The sequence below is a fragment of the Rhineura floridana genome, chromosome 18, assembly GCF_030035675.1.
Source record: "Rhineura floridana isolate rRhiFlo1 chromosome 18, rRhiFlo1.hap2, whole genome shotgun sequence".
NCBI lineage: Eukaryota > Metazoa > Chordata > Lepidosauria > Squamata > Rhineuridae > Rhineura > Rhineura floridana.
Genome location: NC_084497.1, coordinates 98,562 through 115,117, shown reverse-complemented (window position 1 = coordinate 115,117; position 16,556 = coordinate 98,562). Strand labels below are relative to the sequence as shown.

The window sequence follows — 16,556 nt, the reverse complement described above, 5'->3', positions numbered from 1 at the left end:
TCTGCTCCTTGAAGGCTCCCAACAGGTGGACGTCATCGAGGGCTGCCAGTGCAAGGCGAGCCCACCTGAATGCCTCCGGCTGCCCTCCCTGAAAACCTTCTTTCCAAACTCCCCCTGGAACAGACAGTGGACGTCAGGAAGTGTTCCAGTCCGTTGCATCCCAAAGGTAGGCGCGCCGGAGGGGATCTGTCAATGCTTCAGGAGGGATTTTTTGGGTTCTCCCCCAAACAGGAGTAATTCTTTTATTATTTATTTGTATCTATTATCATTATAGTTTCTCGCCAAATAGCCAACCAGAATGTTTATGATTTTAAAAAAGGAAAAGAAAAGAAGACAAATCAATTATGTGAAACATACTAAAGCTCATTTATTTTGGACAGGGTAGTGACACACTCCCTGTCCTGCTGGTCCTGCTGCGTCTCCACCTCTCACTTCTGAAAACGGGGGCACAGGATGCCAGTCGAACCCTCCCCTTTTTACTGTCAAACTTGGTTGGATCAGCCTGAGTGTGTGTGTGTTTTTAAAAAAATTCTGCTTCAAAAGGATTTTGCAACTGATCGGCAGATCAACCCATTCCCACTCCAGGCGTGGCCAATGGAAACGCTTTGCTGTGGCGGCTGGTGTGTTTACAGCCTTATTGTTACATTTCTGTCCCACCTTTTCCTCCAAAGAGCTCAAGGTGGCATCCAAATGTGGTTCTCCCTCCTCCTGATTTTATCCTCGCCACGACCCTGTGAGGTAGGTTAGGCTTAGAGAGAAAGTGACTGGCCTCCAAGGTCACCCACTGAGCTTCGTGGCCAAGCAGGGATTTGAACCCTGGGATCTCCCTGTTCCCAGTCTGACACTCTAACCACTACTGGCTCTGTGCATGTGCGTGCATGCTTGTGTTTTTCCACAGGGGTGCAGGATGAGGTCCATTTCCTTGCAGGAGTCTTGAGCGCCCCAGGAGAATATACAGCATTGTGTGCTATGGTGGAAACCTTACCCACACGGTCTCACCTTGGATCTCTTTTCAGAGGGGCTTTTCTGCCTGCCGACGGGTTTTGACTCGGTTCTGCTGAGGACGCCGAACGGGCGCCAGGCGGTCCAGACATTGGACAGCTGCAACCTGAGAGAGTCCTGTTACCGGATCTCCCACGTGAAGCACCACTTCGAAATCGTCTTCGACGCTGCGGGGGAAAAGGTGGCACTCCTTAAGGTTGTCCTGCTGTTCCTTAACTTAGTTTATGTCCGTTAGCCTTGATGGGTCTACTCTGAGTAGGATTAGGATTGAACAGCACAAGTTAATCCATGCTTGATCCCATCTATCAGCTAACATAGTCAGTAGCCAGGGATACAGGAGGTTGAATCGGCACCATGCATTTAAAGCATATGGCTTCCCCCAAAGAATCCTGGGAACTATAGTTTACCCTTCACAATGCTGCAATCCCCAGCGCCCTTAAATGAACTGCAGTTCCCCAGTATCATATGGATGTGACTGGCTGCATATGCACCCTATATTAAAAGTGCATTTAAAGCCCTCCAAGAATCCTGGGAACGGTAGTTTACCCCTCACGGAGCTGCTATTTCCGGCACCCTTAACAAACTGCAGTTCCCAGGATTCTTTGGGGGAGAGGGATTGTGCCTTAAATGTGCTTTAAATGTGTGTGCACCCAGAGCACATCTGTACCATATATTTAAAGCACATGGCTTCCCCAAAGAATCCTAGGAACTGCAAGATGTTTTAAGATGTCTTGAAAGTTTTTGTTACAAAAACATTTTTAAAGATGTTTTGTTTTAATGTATTTTAAAGCATTTTTAGTGCTTTTGACGCCCTGGGCTCCTGCTGGGAGGAAGGGCGGGATAGAAATCAAATAATAAATAAATAGTTTATACCTCACAGAGCTATAGTTCCCAGTAGCTTTACCAAACTACAGTTCCCAGGATTCTTTTGGGGAACCCACGTGCTTTAAATGTCTGATGTGGATTCAACTCCCATATCCCTGCCTGCAATAACAACAACGAACAACGATGATAATAATGAAATGCTGCTGGATCAGACCAAACGCCCCTCTAATCCAGCCACAGTGGTCAGGCAGGTGTCCCAGTGGGAAGCCCACAGTCAGGACTTGATTGCAACGCAGAGGCGTCCTGATATGGCAAAAGAGTTTTGTGGCACAGTAACAGCTGGTCTAGCCCAGTGGGGAGGAGAGCCTGGCTGGGAGGCCAGAGTCTGTGAGTTGAAATCCCCACTCGTGTCTCCTGGGTGTCAAGGGCCAGCTCAAGATCACCCCCACAGCGAGTGGCTCAGGGGCTACGTGCAGCCGTGGGCAAGCTGCAGAGTCCCAAGGAGCCCAGTTGCCTCAAGAGCAACTCTCCCCTCCTGCAAGGAAGTTTTTTGCGCCTTTAGGGCAGCAGGAAGAATGTAGTGATCATTCCAGAATGCAGCAAAATAATTTGTCAATGTTTAAATGTGTCCAGCAGTCTTCCCTCTGCAAACAGCTGTGTATACAAGTCATTGCTGGTGTGTGTGTGTGTGTGTTACACACCATTGTTAGCATCCAGGAAGACTAGCCCTTTCATTTCCCACCCTCCTGCCAAGTCAGTGGGAGACCGGCAAGTGATTTCCCCCTTTCCTTTCTTTTGCAAATCTTCCAGGAAATTGATGTGGGCCGGTGCTCAGGGCAATGTGTCTCTGGAAGAAGCCAGTGCCTGCTAAGGTAAGCACAGCTGTTAGAAAGACTCAGTGGCACACACACCTGGGTGCCAGACGCCCCCTCAGAAGTGTGTACCCAGGTGGCCCTTGCAACAGCAGGTCAGATCCAGGTCTCAATGGTCACCCACAAATCCGTTCCTAAGAGGAGGGGAGGCAAGGACGGGGTTTTCCACATCCACTCCCTCAATGATGTCCTGCAATTCCTGTGGATTCCCTCCATCCCCCAATTGCCAGCCTTTGTGGATTGCCTGGGGACTGCGCTCTGTGACAGACTGGTGGGGAGAGGCCCCAAGCACCTGTGAGATTTCTGGAGGCGTAAAGCGAGACATTAACCGCAGACACACCCACCCAAACATCAGATGGTGGATTTCACTTTCTGGTATGTTGCAAAAAAACCCAAACACCCATCCAAAAAACCACCTCCTAAGGCTGCAATCCTTGTGCTTGTGGTCTGGGGAGAAAGCCCCCCTTCCCAAAACTCAGTGGGAGTTGTACATGTCTAAGATGGGGCTGTCAGAGATGCTCAGGTTTGTTATGAAGCTGTGTTCTCCTTTGATGCCATCTGCATGCCTCTCTTGCTTCCTTCAAACCTTTCCTTGGAGCTCCCCTTCTCTACGTTCCCCCCACACTTTATGGCTTCCTCAGTCCCCATTCCTAACTGCAACCAAGGTTTATTCCTTCCTTCCCCCTGCCGCATTTTATGCCGTTCCACAAAAAAGCTCTGCTCCAAGTGGCTTCCAACAAGGTGAACGGAAATACATCTCAGAATCAACAACTGCAAAAACAGTTTCATAGCAATGAAAGCAATAAAAGTGTCACATTTGCTGTTGTGTGCCTTCAAGTCCATTACGACTTATGGCGACTCTGAATCAGCAACCTCCAAGAGCATCTGTTACAAACCACCCTGTTCAGATCTTGTAAGTTCAGGTCTGTGGCTTTCTTGATGGAATCAATCCATCTCTTGTTTGGCCTTCCTCTTTTTCTACTCCCTTCTGTTTTTCCCAGCATTATGGCCTTCTCTAGTGAATCAGGTCTTCTCATGATGTGTCCAAAGTATGATAACCTCAGTTTCATCATTTTAGCTTCTAGTGATCGTTCTGCTTTAATTTGTGGTAACACCTAATTATTTTGTCTCTTTCGCAGTCTATGGTATGCGCAAAGCTCGCCTCCAGCACCACATTTCAAATGAGTTGATTTTTCTCTTATCCGCTTTTTTCACTGTCCAACTTTCACAACCATACAAAGAGATCGGGAATACCATGGTCTGAATGATCCTGACTTGGGTGTTCAGTGATACATCTTTGCATTTGAGGACCTTTTCTAGTTCTCTCATAGCTGCCCTCCCCAGTCCTAGCTGCCTTCTGATTTCTTGACTGTTGTCTCCATTTTGGTTAATGACTGTGCCAAGGTATTGATGATCCTTGACAAGTTCAATGTCCTCATTGTCAACTGTAAAGTTATGTAAATCTTCTGTTGTCATTACTTTAGTCTTCTTGACGTTCAGCTGTAGTCCTGCGGTTTACACTGTGCAAGGCTCCCTTTCTGCACCATTCAAAGCAGTATCATACCGCTTTAAACACTTGTGGCTTCCACCCCTCCAAGAATCTCAGGAACTGTAGTTTGTTCAGGGTGCTGAGAGTTGTTAGGAAACCCCCCCATTCCCCTCAGTTCCCACAGGGGTTAATCCCTCTTCTCAAGGAACTCTGATGAGACTTCGGTTGTTGTTTTTCCAACGCAGGGACCCGCAAGTCCAAGTCAAGTGCCTCGTTTGGGCCAAAGAGGTTTCCAGCGCCTGCCTCCCTGACAAATATGAGACCAATACCTTCCGGAGCCGATCTGGGCAGCTACGCACTGTCTTTGCCATCCAGACCTGCAAATGTGGGATGTTGGAGCGGGCTCTCCCAATAATGCATGAGGTGGACGAAAATTAGACAAACCAAGGGACGACTCTTTGTGTGCCAGCATCTCCTCGAAAGGGCATGTGCATTGTCTAAATGACAGTTGGCTCATATTTTAAAAAACTGGGGGTGGGGTGGGGAAGTCATTTGGTTCTTTCACCTTCAAAGAAGCATCTGGATGGATTTTGCTGTAGGCAGCTGCTGTGCTGTGCTGTCACAGATATTATTTGTCGTGCGGGGCGGGGGGATTGGTGTCCCTATTGCATTGTTCCCATTGCTGGGTTTTAAACTGTGGATGTTTACTTTCTTTCAAGTTGCCATGTCCTTTGTACAATGTTTTTTAAAAATGTTTTGTTTTAAGATGTTTCAAAGTCTTTTGTTTTAAGATGTTTCAAAGTGCTTTTACTGTTTTTGTTTGCCGCCCTGGGCTCCTTCTGGGAGGAAGGGCGGGATGTAAATTGAATAAACAAATAAATAAAATCATAAATAACTAGGTATGGCTTGGAGAGACTCCCAGCCTGAAACTCTCGAGAGATGCTGCCAGTCGGTGCAGACAGTATTGCACTAGGTAGACCAATGGGGAAGGGCTGTAGCTGAGTGGTTAGAGAATCTGCTTTGCATGCAGAAGGTCCCCGGTTCAGTCCCCAACTTCATCTCCAAATAGGGCTGAGACAGGCTCCCTGTCTGAAGCCCTAGAGAGCTGCTGCCAGTCAGTGCTGGCAATACTGAGCTAGGTGGACCAAGGATCTATAGTAATACCACCAAAGTGGTGAAAATTGGAGGCTTTTATGGAGTTTCAAGCATGTTCCTGTTTCCATCTGTCCAGTGTGTGCATGTGTGTGTGAATCTGTGCAATGTACAAACCCAGTTTTGCAACCGGCTCCTCCCCTCGTCTCTGGGGCACCCCTTCCTCGCCCTTGCGTATTAGCCAGGCGTAGCCTTTCTCTACCAGCTGCAAATGGCCTCGTCATTTCCCCATTAGGATCCCATTAGCCTCCCAGGGAGAGCAAACTCAGCCTCCTCCTGAAGCTTAGCCTGCAGAATAAACTTTGGGAAGTGAGGTTCTACAGCAGGGGTTCCCAAGCTCTAGCCCCAGGAGCACCACGGGTCGGTGACATCACTCGGGTGGCAGGTGGGTTTTGTGTCTGAAGACACTTCTCTTGTATTAAATGTTGTTGTTATGAGCCTTCAGGTCGATTTCGACTTATGGCGACCCTATGAGTCAGTGATCTCCAAGAGCATCTGTTATAAACCACCCTCTTCAGATCTTGTGAGTTCAGGTCTGTGGCTTCCTTTATGGAGTCAATCCATCTCTTGTTTTGCCTTCCTCTTTTTTTACTCCCTTTTGTTTTTCCAAGCATTATTGTCTTTTTCTAGTGAATCCTGTCTTCTCATTATGTGTCCAAAGTAGGATAACCTCAGTTTCATCATTTTAGCTTCTAGTGATCGTTCTGGTTTAATTTGTTCTAACACCCAATTATTTGTCTTTTTCGCAGTCCATGGTATGTGCAAAGCTCTCCTCCAACACCACATTTCAAAGGAGTTTATTTTTCTCTTATCGGCTTTTTTCATTCATATCTATTTTTAAGGGGCAGGCCTCTGACTTGCATGCAGAAGGCTCCAAATTCAGACTGCGACAACTCCGGGTAGAGCTGGAGAAGACCCCTGCCTGAAACCCTGCAGAGCTGCTGCTGCCAGTCAGTGTAGGCAGGACTGAGCTAGACGGACCAAATGGCCTGACTCAGTATAAGGCAGATTCCCACAGGGGTGTAGTCATCCAGGCTCTCGGGAGGTCTCTGACCCCTTCCTTTTTTTGGGAGCCAGGTCCCAACAGGGTCTCTATGACTCCAGCATCCTATGAGCCAATCAGCATGAAAGGGGAGGGTGTCGGCCACTGAGAAGAGTCTTCTGACATGCTTCCTTATCCTTTCCTGCTGATTGGAGCCAATCGGAGTGAAAGGAGGTGAGTCAGCCACTGAGAAGACTCTTCTCAGTAGCTAACACACACTCCCTTTTCACGGTGATTAGCTCCTAGGGTAGTCTTGTTGCAGGAGAAGGCATTTACAAGGACAGAAAAGCAGAAAACAGGATTCAAGCCTGGCCAGATTATTCTATAATCATAGAAGGCTGTGTAATCTTAGAAGGGGCATGGCTGCGACTATCCTGAAGGTACCTTGCCCTTCTGAATTTGCCACTACACTAATGGATTCCTATATTCCAGGATTGATTTTCCCTTTGCTAGGAACTTATCCGGGAGGATCTCTTAAAAACTTGGGGTTGTGTCCAACTAAACCTTACTCAGAGCAGACCCACCAGAATGAGTGCACCTAAGTGAGCCATATCTATTAATTTCAGTGGGACTACTCTGAGTAAGGCTAGCACTGAATGCCACCCATGGCATTCTGTTCAAGGCATGCATCCTGCTATACCGTCCAGAGCCTAGGAAGAGCCCAGCTGCTGGAACAGGCCAGCGGCTCAGCTAGCCCAACATCCTGTTCTCACAGCCGCCAACCAGGTACCTGCAGGAAATTACCGAGAGGGTTGCAAGATTTCTCCGGATTTCAGTGCAGAGGGGGAGAAATGTTTGGTGGCCGCTTGTGAGTGGTGGGCTATGACCTGGGAGACCAGAGTTCGAATCCCCCCACGGCCATGAAGCTCACTGGGTGACCTTGGGCCAGTCACTACCTCTCAGCCTGAGACAAGGCAATGGAAAACCCCCTCTGAATTCCGCTTACCATGAAAACCCTATTCATAGGGTCACCATAAGTCAGGATCGACTTGAAGGCAGTCCATTTCCATTTCGAGAGAGAGAAGTATAATTTAGTGTCAACAGTTTTAGTGCATTTTCTGTTTGCAAAACAAACAAATCCATTCATTCGACTTCGGGACCATTTTGCAGGGACCCCCCCTCCTTCCTGCCAACCCCAGGCTCACCACCCCCTGTTCTGCCAAGGGGAGGGAATCAATCCACAAACCTCCCCAAAGCGTGGGTACTGGCCTTCACCATCCCAGAATTCACACCTTGTTAGCGCCGCAATTAGCTTTCCTCAGACCTTCCTGATGGCCCATTAGCATCTGGGACCACATGCCCTCGCTGTGCGGCTCCAAACTGGGAGGGGGCAGTCTTGGTTATAAAGGCCAAAAAGAAAAGAGAGGCTAGTCCTGTTGAGCATCGCAAGGGAACCAGCCATGCGCCGTCATCAGTGCTTGCTCTGGGTCCTCCTGAGCTGGCTGCCTGCTTTCCTCGGCAGACCCTCCTCTTCTGGCCATCTGGGGGCAGGCAGCTCCAAGGACACGAGGGCCCAGGCCCTCAAGAAACTGCTGGAAGTTTTTGGCATCGAAGACCCTCCTCAGTCCCCACAGCGCATCAAGCAGCCCCCACAGTATATGGTGGACCTCTACAACACTGTGGCCGGGGATGACGGCATCACCAAAGACCCAGGCATCTTGGAGGGCAACACAGTGCGCAGCTTTTTGGATAAAAGTAAGTGGAGGGAGCTGTCGCTCAGTGGTTAGAACATCTGCCTTGCACGCAGAAGGTCTCGGGTCAGTCCTCCGTGGCATTCCCAAGCAGGGCTGGGAGAGAATCCTTGCTTGAAAGCCGCTGCCAGGCAGTGCAGAGAATACTGAGGCACTTCTATTTAAATCATCTCTTTGCCATGAGGACTAGAACCTTACTTTATCTTTAGGGGAAGTGGCTCAGTGTTAGAGCACCCACTTTGCGTGCAGAAGGTCCCAGGTTCAATCCCCAACGGCATCTCCAGTTAGGGCTGGGAGGGACCTCTGGAGAGCCCCTGCCAGTCAGTGTAGACTGTACTGAGCTAGATGGAGCAATGGTCTGATTCAGTATAAAGCAGTTCCTATGTTGCAACGACCCAGGATTCATTGTGGGGGAAAGAGCCGCAGCTCAGGGGTAGACTCTCTCTTGCATGCAGAAGGCCCCAAGCTGGATCTTGCTTTTTAATGTTTTTAAAGCTTTTATTTTTTAAGATGTTTTGTTTTAATATGTTTTTAAGGATTTTTTGTTGTAATATATTTTAAAGTCTCTTTTTAAGATCTTTCAGAGTGTTTGAGTGCTTTTGTTTGCCACCCTGGGAGGAAGGGTGGGATATTATTATTATTATTATTACTACTACTACTACTACTATTATTATTATTATTGCTATTATGGTTTATTTCTATGCTGCCTTTTGGCCAAAAGGCCATCAAGGTGACTTACAAGAAATAAACACAAACAGAGAAATGACATATCAATAAAAACAGTGCAATTTACAAAAATTAAACAACAAGGTAATAACATTATTAAAATCAACAATGACAACTTTAAATGAAAATTCAACAACAAATCACACTTTCCTAACACTATAAATATAAATCTAATAAATAATCAATCAATCAATCAATCCCCAGTGGCGTCTCCAGGTAGAGCTGGGAGCGACTCCCAGTCTGAAACCCTGGAAGGCGGCTGCCGGTCAGTGCAGACAATCCCAAGCCAGGTGGACTGTTGCTCTGACTCAGTATAAGGCAGTTTCCTATTTTCCTAACTTTATTTTAGGGGATAAATAAAATAATTAATACAGCAATACATTTAGTTCCCATGTTTGCTGTTAAACCCTAAGGGCCCTTTGCAGCTTGCCCACTGGGAATACAGTAGCTTGTGAAAATTCAGGGCAATGGGTCCCAAAATGGAACCTCTTGGTTCAGAGGCAGTCTATTGTCAAGCTAGTCTATCACCAAAGGTGCTGGGCGGGGAGGGAGAAGCAAGAGAGAAGAGCTGTTGCCTTAGCTTGTGGAAACAGCAGGCAGTTTGAGGGGCCTATTCATGCTATTGCTAGAATATAACTAGAAAAGTCTGTACCTGTGTTGGAACTGCTTTTAAAGACGTTTCTAAAGATGTATTTTGGTGGGGGGGAAAGATATGTTTTTGAATATTTTTTAAAGAGATGTTTTATTTTTAAGATGTTTTAGAGTTTTGTCCCTTGTTTGTCACCCTGGGCTCCTTCTGGGAGGAAGGGCGGGCTACAACTTTAATGAATTAATAAGCAATATGGACCGTGCAAAATGATTAACCAAACAAAATTGAGCATCCGAACAGGAGCGAAAGCGTCACGTAACCAGAGTTCCTGAGACTGTGCTCTTGCTTAAGAATTTGAGACGTTTTCGGATTCCTCCTGGGACAGGGCAAGAATCCTAGCAACCAGTTAACACTCACTCTTTCTTAAGGGTCCTATCCTTGCCTTTAAATAATTTTGCCCTGTCTCAGTCCCTTCTCTGTAATCTCTTAGGGTGGCGGTCCGCAAACCTTTCTCCCCCAAGGACCACTTGAAGATCGCTGTGGGTCTTGGCCTTTGTGATTTTTCTGCCTATTGTAGCAACTCTGTAATGCGCTGTGTATTTCTTCTGTATTTTACTGTATTTAAATTCCAAAGACTTCAATATAAATACTGAATGCATTGGATCAGAGGTTCCCAAACTGAGATCCATGGACCGTTGGAGATTCATTCAGGTCCTCTGCGGCATGTCTGTGTTAAATATTCATACTGAATTTTAATTGCAATTTGATTGCTTCCTTTATTTTTATACTTTATTGCATTACGAACTGAATTCTGCGGAGTGCAAATCATAATGCAACATAATGCAACTTAAGCAAGCAATAAAATACATTTAAAAAATCATGCAGCATCTAGCACAGAGCATTAAGGAATTCCTAGAACAGGCTCACCAATTTTCACAGTCCGTAGGGGAAGAATTTTTTGAGAACCCCTGCGTTAAGTCTCCCATCCTCATCCACGCTGTGGATCAGCTGAATGAAGCTCACAGACCACCAGTGGTCCACTGACATTCTGGGAATCCCTCCTTAGAATATCACTTGTGCCTACATGTCTCTAACTCCGTATGCTGACTTTTAAATCATTTTGTTTTGTTCCTTCTGGAAAACAAACACCCCAAAAACCCACCAAGCTGTGAAAACGCCTTCCGACTGGTTATGGTGCGAGGGAACGCCTTGCCATTTATTTATTGGTCCTTGCAAAAAGGCATTGCACGCAAGCTGTTGTTTTATTTGCTGGAAGAAATGCTGCAGGGACTGACGGCTGCCAATAACCTCCCCTGTCCTTTGTGCTTCAGCTCACAGCAGCCAGATGCACTTCCTCTTCGTCCTCTCCAGCGTGGCGAAGAACGAGCAGGTCCTGACAGCCGAACTTCACCTCTTCAAACTGCGGGCAAAGGTGGCAGAGGGCGGTGTCCCCAGGAGGCAGCACTTCTGCCAGGTAAGGGAGCTAGGTGAAAGCATTCCCGGGAGCGAGATCTTTTTTTATGCTCAGAGGCACCCTTGTCTCTGAATCCCAGTCGCTGGGAATCACAAGTGAGGAGGGGGCTGTTGCGCTCAAGCCTTGCTTGCAGCCTTCCCTAGGCTGGCCACTGCGAGAACAGGATGCTGGACTAGACGGGCCTCTGGCCTGGACCAACTTCATGAAGGCTCTTCCAATGTTTTTTAAAAAATAAAATATAAATCCAGTGAGAAAGGAAAAATGATCAGCTCTCTCTCATGCACAACAAACACCTGCAGAGCCCTGTCCCCGCCCCAAAGCAGCTGGTTTGAACCTGGAGGCCCCATTTACTGAACATTGATATCCCACCTTTCCTCTCTTGAGCTCAAGGTGGCATGCAAACATGGGTTCCTCTCTCCGCTTCCCTCATTTTGTCCTCGCACAACAACCCTGCGAGGTAGGTTAGGCTGAGATATATAGTGACTGGCCCCCAAGTGCGCTTCATGGCCATGCAGGGATTTGAACTGTTAGTCTCCCAGCTCCCAGTCCGACGCTCTAACCAGCCTTTCCCCGCTTGCTGGATCAGACCACAGTGGGTTCCTCTGGGGCAATATCCTTTCCCCGACATGGGCTCAAGAGGAAGTCCGAATGCCCGAAGGCATTCACGACTTCCCGCCTCTGCCACTTAGCAACTGCTGGTCAGTCAGAGGTAGACTGCTCCTGAGCCTGGAATTTCCACACACCTCCTGTAGATTAAAAATGGTGGATATTCTTCCTCCTTGCCCCTCCATCTAAGCTGCTGACCTGGGGCGCTTAGAAGTCTTGAAGAATGTTTAAAGCGATCATGCGCAGAGTTCCCTTTCCTTGCCTCAACTGGAACCAGGGATGGGATTTCAAAGGGTGCCTAAGAAAGCTTGATCCTCTCATTATCAAAGCTGCGTGTGAGCTAGAGAGGGATTCCTTGGCTTGTTCCTTTCACCTGAGCTGACCCAACAACTTGCCTTGTCCCCTCCACGCCAGGTGAGCATCTATCAGGTCCTGAACCAGGAGAATCTGGATTCCCCGGGAGGCAAGAAGCTGCTCTCGGCCAGGCTCCTGGCCGTCCAGGGGTACGGCTGGGAGGTCTTTGCCATCACACAAGCCGTGAGTTTGTTTTGCTTGCTCTTTGAGTGTGGGCCTTTTGTTTAGGCAAGCCTTCCCAGGCGCAAAGGTGTTGACGTGTTTTAACCTCTTTCTAGTTTACTGCTTCTTTTCATGTTTTTTTAAAAAAAATGTTTTCATTTACTTTTATCCTTTTAATATTTCTTGTAAACTGTTTAGAAGTTCCGTTACAATCAAGTTCTGTTTACATTTTGTTAAATAAAATAAAATACTGTCATCAGTCACTTTGTCCAAAGAAAGTGTCTCGTGGCGACTTGACACAATAAAATGGTGACATTGATTTTGGACAGGTGTGGAGAACCTTTTGCCCTCCAGATGATGCTGGAGGACAACTCCCAACCTCCCTGGCTGTTGAGCGTGTTTGCTGGGGCTGGTGAGGGGCAGTTCTGCAAAACCTGGAGGTCCAAAGGTTCCCCACGCCTATAGCTGAGTTCATAGACATAGAACTGAACATCTACACATGTGGCCCAGATTCCTTTTTAAACCAGGGCTGGGGTTCCTCATCTCTGCCGCTTGGCCTTGCTCTCTTGAGCCACCCCTCCCAGCGTGGCAATTCACGGGCATGCATTCACTGATTCCACATTGCAGGTCCGCTCCTGGACGGAAGAAGAGAGCAGCAACCAGGGACTCTTGGTGACCGTGCAGGCTCTGGGCAGGGCTCCCCTAGACGATGGTGCCGTCCAGTTTGCTTCCGGCAGGGATCATCATGAGAGCAAGAAGCCCATGCTGGTTTTATTCACCGATGACGGGCGCCGAGGGGCTCAGCTGCCCACCAACGCCTTCTTAGGTGAGGAGGGATGGGGGGGTTGTTTGACCATCGGTTTGCTAAGATTTAAGACACAGCTTGGAATGGAGGAGGGGGAACAGGGAAGAAACGATGGGCTGTATCCTTTGGGTGGTAGTATTCAATGCTAGTCCTCTACTAAGAACTAAGCTAAGACCCACTGAAGTTAATCCAAGATTCTGGCTTTGGTGTACAAAGCCCTACACAGCTCAGGACCAGGATACCTGAAAGACCATCTTACCCCTTATGTACCCAGCAGATCACTGCGCTCTGCAGGTGAGGGCCTCCTGCAGATACCATCTGATCAGGAGGTCCATTCCGCACAGCATAGCAAGCGGACCTTAGTGTAGTGGCACCGACCCTGTGGAATTCCCTCCCCTTAAATATCAGACAGGCGCCGCCTCTGTTGTCTTTTCAGCGCCAACTGAAGACCTTTTTCTCTTTCAACAAGCCTTTTCAGTAGAGACCTTATCCCAGGCTGCGTCTGTGCTGGAACTGCTTTTTAAGATGTTTTTAAAGTTGGTTTTTCCCGGTGTTTTGTTTTAATATGTTTTTAAGTCTTTTGGTTTTTAAGATGTTTTAAAGTGCTGTTAGTGTTTTTGTTTGCCACCCTGGGCTCCTTCTGGGGGGAAGGGTGGGATACACATTTAATAAATAAATAAATAAATAAAATGGGCATGACCAAGGCCCATCTGCACTATACATTTAACGCTATATCATACAACTTTAAATAGTCATGCCTTCTTGCCCCAAAGAATCCTGGGAACTGTAATTTGTTAAGTGTGCTGACAGAAGTCCATGAAATCTATTTGTCTGTCTGTCTGTCTAATCTCCATCCTGAGCATGTCTGTCTGTCTGTCTGTCAAGTGTGCTTTTCAATTTCTTGCAAGAAGCTCTGACAGAATCAGCATGTGTTAGGATAAAGGGAACCCACACAAAACTTTGACTTTCCTTAACACAAGACCCTGTCAGAAAGAAAGGAAAAACAGTTCAAATTAAGTTACAAATACTGAAACAAATATTTAACAACTATGATGTAAAATAAACACAAAAACGGAAAACAAAGCCCTTCTATGCCCTTATGAGGTGTGTGCCTGTGTAAAATGAGTGCTCCTGGAACAGGTTGGCCAGACACGTTTCTACTTTTTCTGCTTCTTCCGTGGCCGAATAAATAAAATCTATCACCCAAAAAGGTGCCACACACAAGTCTAAACCTCTGGGAATTTCACTAACATCAGACGCTTCTCCACACTCGGTATCCGTACATGAAGGGTTTACAAATCCCCTTGTGCTTCTAATGTGGTTGCAAGTTCTTCCAAAATATGAACCTGAGAAGCAGCTATAAATCAATTCCTGGAAGATGAATTGCACTTTGATATCTTGGGAGAGGTTGTGGGTGTAGACATAGCTTTATTTACCAACCACTGGAATGTAAATGCCCCAGGAAATCATCCATCCTTTTGGTCTGGATGCGCTTAAGAATGATGTTTTTTTTTCACACAGGCAAAAGAGAGATTTTAATTTTTTTATACAGACGACAAGAACAGGTTCTTCTGCCTGGGCTTGCCTCTGAGCACGTGCAGAGTACTTTTGACTTATGCAATCTTTTAATTGGCCTGCTGTCTTTAAGCTTTAACACTGATCTGGAGTCTCGTTCTCTGCACCTTAGATCTATCCCACCCGAATGCGGCCCTTCCTGAGCACCTCACAGGCCCCAAATCCAACAGGACCCGGACCCCTCGATCGGCTGACAGCCAGCTGCCCTGCCAGAGGCTTCCGCTGTCTGTGGACTTCGAGGAAATCGGCTGGTCTGGTTGGATTATATCTCCCCGGGGGTACAACGCCTACCACTGCAAGGGTTCCTGCCCCTTCCCGTTGGGGGAGAATATGAGGCCGACCAACCACGCCACCGTCCAGTCCATCATCAATGCCTTGAAGCTCAGCCAGGACGTGAGCGGGCCTTGCTGCGTCCCGGACAAGCTGTTCTCCATCAACCTGCTGTATTTCGACGACGACGAAAACGTGGTGCTCAAGCAGTACGATGACATGGTGGCCGGGAGCTGCGGCTGCCATTGAAACGCGGGGCGCCGCCTTCGCCGTTGCATCCCCTTCTGCAGGGAAGAGGCTGCATGCTGCTTGTCCCAGAGACATGCGGCCAAGCTAAAATTCAGTGTTTTGTTTGTTTCTGAGTGCGTAAATCGGAAGCGTTTCCAGCCCAAGGGGCGCATTCTCTTCTGGGGGCCACGTGCCAGCAGTGAGCAGGGCCACAGGTAGTCGTGGGCAGGGCAATGGATGTAAACTTTACCTTTGTACAGTAGGCTAGTTTTTATGACACTCGTCTCTATCCCCCATCCAAGCAAGCAAGAGTCATTATCTCAGTTCCAGGGCATATTCCAGCCAGGCGTAAACATTCAAAAGAGGGTGAGGGGCCTAGAATGGGCCACCTAGAAAGAGTCCCGGGGGGCAGACCTGATGTTCCCCGTCTTTGCTGTAAATGTGCATCACCCAATTCCCCCCCTGCCATCTCTCAGCCTGCTTCCTCGTGAGCCGTCCCACTCGCTGTGGCTCATCAACTGTGGCCACCACCTTAACCCCACCAAAGGGTGCTCAACTCGTTGCAAAGGCAGGCAGCGCTATTTTGCAAGCCTGATTCAGACCAGCCATTGCTGGCTCCTGTAGCCTTGTTCTTCTAAGCTTCTAGAGAAAGCTTAAGAGTTAAGTGTCTTGCATATTCATAAATCTGCCAGTGAATGAAATTATATTTTGGGGGGAGGGGATGAGGGAGACAGTAATGACAGATTGACCTGTAAACCCTTTGCAAAATGTAATCTCAAGCCAAAGGACCCTTTTGCGATAGAATGTACTATACCAGTGCTTCCCAAAATGTGGCCTGTATACCACCAATAGTTCACGAGCTTCATTCTAGCGGGTCTGTGGCATGTCTGCGGATTTTTGGTTGAAGACAGGAGACTGCACATCCGTGGCATGGAAAATCCCTCCTGATTTTTAATGGTATCTTTATTGCTCCTTTTCTCTCCCCCCCCTTGTGTTTTCTGGTACTACAGTTTGAACCCTAAGGGATGCAACTTGTCACATATGAAAATACAATGCAAGAAAGATAGGATCTCAGTCTTCAGTGGCCTAGGGAAGTGGTGGGCTCTCCAACCCCAGAGGCATTCAAGAGGCAGCTGGACAGCCACTTGTCGGGGATGCTTTAAGTTGGATTCCTACACTGAGCTGGACTCGATGGCTTTATAGGCCCCTTCCAACTCTACCGTTCTATAATTTTTTTGTTCTGTGAAAGAAAAGTAGCAACGAAAATACAATAAAAAATGAACAGCACCTAACACAGCGCATTACAATTCCTACAACAGGCAGAAAAATCATGAAGGGGTCTGCTAAGATCCTCTGCAATTTTCAATGGGTCGGTGGGAAGAAAAAGGTTTGGGAACCACTGTACTATACTGTAAATATCTAAAGTGTTAATATATATGTGTGTATATACGGATAGGGTTTGCACCCAGCTAAGTCAAACTCGGAGTAGACCAGTTGACATCAAGGGAAGTAAGCTACTCACACCCATTGTGTAAACGTTCTATTCTTGAGAATGACTTGCATACAACTCATTTCTTGGACAGCCCCTGTACAGGGGAACCTGTAAATATTTGTAAAAGGACTTCTGTTGTTATCGTTATTATTTGGCTATGTATCACCCTACAAATGGACTGTGTAAATATTAAAAAACCAAG

General features: G+C 47.3%; 1 protein-coding gene across 2 annotated transcripts; it reads left to right on the top strand.

Annotated features, from left to right (window-relative positions):
* On the top strand, positions 1-16,550 carry LOC133372415 (bone morphogenetic protein 2-like). Of its 2 annotated transcripts, XR_009759488.1 has the most exons (9): positions 1-166; positions 1,017-1,198; positions 2,638-2,699; positions 7,845-8,077; positions 10,720-10,862; positions 11,883-12,005; positions 12,612-12,810; positions 14,477-15,077; positions 15,873-16,550. XR_009759488.1 is itself a non-coding variant. In XM_061600981.1 (8 exons), the coding sequence occupies exons 1-8, from the start codon at positions 70-72 to the stop codon at positions 14,881-14,883; spliced, it is 1,446 nt and encodes a 481-aa protein (XP_061456965.1). In that variant the 5' UTR covers positions 1-69; the 3' UTR covers positions 14,884-16,550. The 2 variants fall into 2 exon arrangements, 1 of the variants encoding a protein (XP_061456965.1); XM_061600981.1 differs by having other exon boundaries at positions 14,477-16,550.
* Positions 16,551-16,556: the final 6 nt, after the last annotated feature.

Coding starts and splice junctions, on each gene's coding strand:
- LOC133372415 (XM_061600981.1), top strand. CDS start 70: ATGCCTCCGGCTGCCCTCCCTGAAAACCTTCTTTCCAAACTCCCCCTG. Junction 12,006..12,611: donor TCTTTGCCATCACACAAGCC/GTGAGTTTGTTT, acceptor TCCACATTGCAG/GTCCGCTCCTGGACGGAAGA. Junction 12,811..14,476: donor GCCCACCAACGCCTTCTTAG/GTGAGGAGGGAT, acceptor TCTGCACCTTAG/ATCTATCCCACCCGAATGCG.